Here is a 6,924-nt window from a genome sequence, read left to right on the forward strand (position 1 = left end):
GGTATACAAGTCTTGATGATGCCACTCAAGATTAAAATCCCTTAGTGTCTTCTTAGCACTCAAGATAAAAATAGAAATGTCTTGGGTGCCTGGGTGGCTCAGTTGGTTGAATGTCTGACTTCAGCTCAGGTCATGATCTCATGGTTTGTGGGTTGGAGGCCCACTTCTGACTCTGCGCTGATATCTTAGAGCCTGGAGCCTGCTTCAGATTCTATGTCTCCTTCTGTCTCTTTGTCTCTCCCCTGCTTATTCTCTCTCTCTCTTTCTCAAAAAGTAAATAAATATTAAAAAATAAAAAAAATAGAAATGTCTTAATTTAAGTCTCTACCTATTGGGCCAACCCCATCGGTTGCCACCTCTTTCACCCTAAGCTACCGTCATGAAGTGATTCTCAATGCTTCTTGGGTGAGCCAGGCTCTATGATACTCCGGGAGTCCTTGCAATCATTTTTCTCTGCCTGGAATGCTTGTTTCCCTCATCTTTAGTTAGATCACTACTCATGCTTCAATCCCCATGTATTTTCCCTGAGAATCTTCTCTGCCTCCCCTAGACAGGCCTCCCTCCTAACTCCCATAGCACTTTGTGTATACCCATACATACTGGCATGAGAGCAGGACTTATGTTTGCACCTCTGGTGTTTCATTAGATGGGGGCTCCCTGAGGGCAGTCTCTTCATGGTAATCACCTGGAGCAGCCCTTGGTACGTTGAGAGTTGGACAGATATAGATAGGATTCCTAGCTCTGTGACCTTGGGCATGTTATTTAACCTCTCTGTGCCTCACGTTTCCATTCACTGAGCAGAATAATTTTAAGGGCTAAATATCAAAACTCTTGTGAAGGTCCTGAAATCTACTTGGCACACAGGATGGAGGTCATGGCTATAGGATGCCCTCTACATGTATTTGTCGATTCAACTCGGCAGAACTCAGGAAGGGTGTAATAATCATACTAGATGCCTAGGAGGGCCAAAACTGTCCTATCAAGGGTTGCAGTTTTCGTGGTCTAAATGGGAGTCTCAATTGTTGATTACTTTAGAGACAAAGGTGCTGAGCCGCAAATGTGGGGACGCGTCGCTCATCTAAGCTAGGCCTCAGTGCAACGTTGCCCACTCTCCCCCGCTCATCGTATCCCTAAGGTACTCCAGCAAAGGATTATCATTCCCGAGTTCTTGACTGCGCTGGCCCTGCGCTCAAAGCGCTGCTACTAATAGGCTGTCTCCCACCCACAGGCCGAAATAGCCCCACCCACCTCGCGCCCACTAGGGGCGGAACCTGCTGCGTCGCGCTGCCGTCACTTCCAGCGGACCCGGAAGCGCCGTTCGGGGCAGCTGTGCTTAGGAAGTCTTCGTGGGGTTACGTTCGGTTTAAATCCTTGGCCGACCGTGGGCCGAGGGCCGTCTGGGACTGCTGTGACCGGCGCCAGCACCGAGATCGGAGCAGCCTCTGGGACAGTACAGGCGAGCCCTGGTCGTGTGCTGCTCTCGTGCCGGCGTCGCCCCGCCTCTAAGGTAGGACCCGCCCCCGCCCTCCGCGCCCGGGACCTGGCGGGCGCTTCTCCTAGGCTGTGCTGTGCCGGGCATCCGGTCTCGGACAGCTAGGAGGAACGGTGTGCGCCTGTGGGGACAAGTCTCTTTTTGTAGTTTAGTGCCCCCGCCACGGTCTTCGCGACCCTCTTCTGAGCTGCCCGAAGGCTGACGTCGAGTAACCCGTTCTGAACATGGAGAAGTTTGGGATGAATTTCGGGGGCGGACCGAGCAAGAAGGACCTGTTGGAAACCATTGAGACACAGAAGAAGCAGCTTCTCCAGTACCAGGCACGTCTCAAGGATGTGGTCCGTGCCTATAAAAGCCTACTGAAAGAGAAGGAGGCTCTAGAGGCCAGCATTAAGGTGCTGTCGGTATCCCACGAGGCGGATGCGGGCCTCGCCGGTGTCCAGCCTCCAGGCCTCACTTTTCCTGACTCTGTAGATGACCGATGCTCAACTCACAGCGAGGATAGCACTGGGACCGCCACCAGCTTGGATACTGCGGCCAGCCTCACCAGCACCAAGGGTGAGTTTGGGGTAGAGGACGACAGACTGCCTCGCGGAGCACCACCTCCAAAGTCTGAAGAGGCCAGCGGGTCGGAGAGTGGCGTCAGCAGTAGCAGTGGGGAAGGACCATCTGGCGGTGGGGAAGTGGACAAACGACTGCACCAGCTAAAGACTCAGTTAGCTACTTTAACCAGCTCTTTGGCTACGGTCACCCAGGAGAAGTCTCGCATGGAAGCTTCTTACCTGGCTGACAAGAAGAAGATGAAACAGGACTTAGAGGATGCCAGTAAAAAGGCAGAGGAGGAAAGGGGCCGTCTGGAGGGAGAGTTGAAGGGGCTGCAGGAGCAGATCGCAGAAACGAAGGCCCGGCTTATCACCCAGCAGCATGATCGGGCCCAAGAGCAGAGTGACCATGCCTTGATGCTTCGTGAGCTCCAGAAACTGCTGCAGGAGGAGAGGACCCAGCGCCAGGACTTGGAGCTTCGGCTGGAAGAGACCCGTGAAGCTCTGGCGGGGCGGGCATATGCAGCTGGTCAGATAGAAGGGTTTGAACTGCAAACCAAGCAGCTGACCCGTGAGGTGGAGGACTTGAAAGGTGAGCTGCAGGCTCTTCGAGATGAGAAGAATCGGCCAGACCCGCGGCTGCAGGAGCTTCAGGAAGAGGCTGCCTGCCTGAAGAGCCATTTCCAGGCCCAGTTGCAGCAGGAAATGAGGAAGGTAATAATTGCTTCAGACATTCATCAGTTAGCCTGAAGTGGAAAATAGTGGGGGTTTTTTCATCTTTGGTGATTAGAACCAGTAGCTGCGCTGTCAGTTGTTGACGCCATTTAGAAGGTTTTGCCTTGAGTCCTGGGAAATCTATTCTGTGTGGTGTTGGCAGTATCCACAGAATGTGCTTCCAACAGGATGTAAAGTGTCTCAATGTCCGGCTGGTTTGGAGTCAGACACCTCTGAATTTCTGGGCCTTGGCCTCTTGCCAGGGCTGCTCTGTGAAGCAGGGTAGTGGCAGCCGCACAGTGAAAAGTAGTGCACATACCCATAGGTATATACATGTGTTTAGATAGTGGTTGGTATATTCCTATAAGGAGGGGGCGAGGCAAAAGGAATTTTGGCAGAAGCCACCTCTTGTAATTACTTCCAGTCAATTTGCGTGTTCTGGAAAGGTGTGCTATTTTACAGTGGTGTGCTATTTTACAGTGCTCCTTTCAGTGTGGAGAGAGATCCAACTGAGTTTTGAACTCCAGGAATATTGGGAGAGGAAAAGAATGTCCCGTGATTTCTTAGTAGGATTTGGGGAAGCAGATGATAAACAAAGGTCACACACTTCATGTGCGCGCTTGGTGTATGACGGGAGAAAGTGGAAGCGTTAAGCAGAACAACAACAGATATACAGAGGTTCTTAATACTGTTTGGTAGAATGTAACTCTTGGAGCAGAACCCAAGCAGGTTATAGGAACTTTCGTTAGCTTCCGCATCAACAGAACACCCCGTNAACCCCCCCTTGCCCATTCCCATTCTTGCCAGGCTATTCCCACCTTGTGACCCTTTGGCTCCCTTCTCTTGCTTTCTCAAAGATTGCCATAGGGCTTTGTGACTTTTCTGGATGCATTTCCATCTGCTCCCTTGTTTTCCAGACAGCCCTTGCAGAAGATCAGCTGCGCCAGCAATCTCAGGTCGAAGAGCAGAGGGTGGCGGCCCTGGAGAATCAAATAGCTGAGGTGTCAGAACTGCTAGGCACCTATGAGAAAGCCAAGCAGAAGGACCAGCTGGCCATTCAGAAGCTAAAGGAGCGCATTCTGCAGCTGGACCTGGAGAACAAGACGCTGGCTCTGGCAGCCTCCAGCCGGTCCCCTCTCGACGGCCACGGAGAGGAGTCCAGTCTGGATGTCAACGTCCTGAAGGATAAGATGGAGAAGCTGAAGAGGCTGCTGCAGGTTGCTGCCAGGAAAAGCCAGGTGACCCTGGATGTGGAGAAGCTCTGTGACCTGGAGATCATGCCCAGCTCGGAGGCTGCTGATGGGGAGAAGGCCTCTGTGCTCTACTACCAACAGGAGCTGAAGCAGCTGAAGGAGGAGTTCGAGAGGTACAAGATGAGGGCCCAGGTGGTCCTCAAGAGCAAGAACGCCAAAGACGGCAACCTGGCCAAGGAGCTGGAGGAAGCCCAGGAGCAGCTCGCCGAACTGAAGGAGAAGTATATCTCCCTGCGGCTGTCCTGCGAGGAGCTCGAGCGCCAGCACCAGCAGGAGGCCGACGACTGGAAGCAGGAGCTGGCCCGGCTGCAGCAGCTCCACCGGCAGGAGCTGGAGCGCAGCCAGCTGGACTTCCGGGACCGCACGCTCAAGCTGGAGGAGGAGCTGCACAAGCAGCGGGACCGGGCCCTGGCCGTGCTGGCCGAGAAGGACTTGGAGCTGGAGCAGCTGCGTTCCGTGGCCTTGTCCTGCGGGCTGCCGGGCCGCAGGAGCCCCGTGGGCGGCGGGGGCCCTGGAGACCCTGCGGACGCGTCTTCCCCAGACAGCCTGACCCAGGCGCTGCAGCTGGCTGCGGCCAACGAGCCCACTTTCTTCCTGTATGCCGAGCAGTTGGCCCGCAAGGAGGTGGAGATCACGTCGCTGAGGAAGCAGAGACACAGGCTGGAGGTCGAGGTGCACCAGCTGCAGGACCGGCTGCTGGAGGAAGGGGAGCGCCATCGCGAGGAGGTTGGAGCCCTGCAGAGCCACATCGAGAAGAATATCAGGGACCAGAGTAGGGAGGGAGCCAACCTGGAGTACCTCAAAAACATCATCTACCGCTTCCTGACCTTGCCTGACACCCTGGGCCGCCAGCAGACGCTCACGGCCATCCTGACCATCTTGCATTTCAGTCCAGAGGAGAAACAAGTGATAATGCGCCTCCCAACCAGTGGTAGCTGGTGGCCTTCTGGCAAGAGATGATGCCATTGTCACTGACTCCTGAAATTTCTGTGCCTCTTACGTGGGAAGGGACAGGCTGTGGTTTCTACTGCCTCTTCTCTTACATTATCATTTTTTTCTTCACTGTGTTAAACTGGGAGAGTCTTCAATGTGGGATGGGGTTTTTCTGCCAAATGCCATTAATGCCACATTATCCTGGGGCCCAAGAGATACTGGAAGAGTCCCAACAGCATCTTCGGGTGGTGTGTTTGTGAGGGGAAGTGGGGTGAGAGATAAAGGTTGAGAGGTGCCAAAGTTGGAAGTGGTGAGAATCTTTTAAAATATGACTTTTTGTTTGAGTATTATGCTCCTAGCACAGAACCAGGAGTAAATGTGACTCCAAAGGGAGTTCAGTTATTTCTAAACACTCACAGGACCAGCTGTTGACTCCGCATCTCATCTGAGTCTGGTCCACCGCTGCCCCAATTTTCTGGGGACGTAAATCCAGGCTGGAGAGGGACCAAGACGTTTGAGATAGTGACAGATTGTCCACCATTATCCACAGATTCTTCAGTCCTGGAACTGGAAGCTTGGTCTAGGCGGGGCCGGGTACCACCCAATCAATCTGGATAAAGCACCTGCTGTAACCATCCTGTAGGGGGCGTTGAGCATCACTTCGGTCTTAGGGATTTCATGAGTAGCCTGCTTTTGGCCTGGATGGGGATATGATAGGCCTCTCGCATTTGACCCTGCCTTAACCTGTCTGCCTAAAGTTGGCCTGAGATTGTGAGTGAATGCCTTTGCTATCTTTTCCTCCACAGTTGAACTTTGATTACGAAAAAACCCCTAGCTTCTTACCAGAGGGGTCAGATTGGGAAACTCTGATCCTGTCTGGATGCAAAGAAATAGCTCAGAGATTTACAGCTGCCTCCCATCCCCTCTGGCTGTTTCTGCCCTTGTAGGACAGAGAAGAGGAGGGAGATTTGCTGATTCCAGAAGATTGCTATGACCCTCACTGGAAAGTGGTGGAAGTTCAGCCAAGCGGCTGGAGTGCTTGCTGCCCTGTAGATAACATTCTGGCAACATCTCCATGTCCCTGCAGCCAGGATTTTCATGAGTTACTGTCACTAGGGTATTTTGCCTTTAGGGAGTAATAGAGTTTCAGTACACAATCGTTGTCTTCCCTACATGCGTTACTATAATTTTCCCTCCTTCCTGCGATTTTTTATATTTGGTCTTGTGTAAGTAGATTTGTTCTGCACTTAAGGAAAGGGGGCTTCAGGCATCTGGAAAGGGGAGACTCAGAAAAGTTGGGTTCAAACACTAATCAGTTCCCCTGCTTTTTCCTTTCCCCACCTTCTCTTGCGGGTTATAGAGATTTTTGGACCCTAAAGACCAGTGCTTTGCCACTGACTGGACTGATGTATATCCTTCTGTTATTTCTTCATAGAGACCTGCTTTGTGAGGGTTTGGGATGCAGAAGACTTTGATTAAATGGGAGGCTGGGTGACCTGCACTATCTACAAACAGTAGACTTAAACAGATGGGATGTGATGTGTTCAAATGATAAACTATGGAATCATTAAATCTGAACAACCTGACCTGTGTGCTTTCTTAGTGGTATACACACACACACACACACACACACGTATGTGTATACGTATACACATACACAGTGTGAATGCAAATAGTGAATGAAAAGGATGGAAATAACATTAATTCATGAGCTTGGATATAGGGAGGAATATCTCCATGCTTTACCTCGATCACAAAAAAATTTTTTTAGCCTGGAATTATGTGTGTTTGTGTGTAAGCAGCCACACTAGAAAAAGCTTTCTCATGGGTTTAGTGGGTGGGCTTGAAACTTCCGTAATTGCTGCTTGAAACTTGTTAAGAGTTAATCCATTTATTGAATGCTTTATTATGGTTCAAGTTAGGGTTCATGGTATTCTGGGAGAGTTTCTCAGGATTTCAAGCTAAAGTAAATCATCATTGTCATCTCTTA

At 51.5% G+C, this 6,924-nt stretch overlaps 1 protein-coding gene across 1 annotated transcript; it reads left to right on the forward strand.

Annotated features, from left to right (window-relative positions):
• The first annotated feature begins 1,262 nt into the window (after positions 1-1,262).
• Positions 1,263-6,520, forward strand: GCC1 (GRIP and coiled-coil domain containing 1). The gene is made up of 2 exons (XM_077770771.1): positions 1,263-2,748; positions 3,666-6,520. The coding sequence occupies exons 1-2, from the start codon at positions 1,717-1,719 to the stop codon at positions 4,959-4,961; spliced, it is 2,328 nt and encodes a 775-aa protein (XP_077626897.1). The 5' UTR covers positions 1,263-1,716; the 3' UTR covers positions 4,962-6,520.
• Positions 6,521-6,924: the final 404 nt, after the last annotated feature.

This window comes from Crocuta crocuta, unplaced genomic scaffold (assembly GCF_008692635.1).
Source record: "Crocuta crocuta isolate KB4526 unplaced genomic scaffold, BGI_CrCroc_1.0 scaffold266, whole genome shotgun sequence".
Classification (NCBI taxonomy): Eukaryota; Metazoa; Chordata; class Mammalia; order Carnivora; family Hyaenidae; genus Crocuta; species Crocuta crocuta.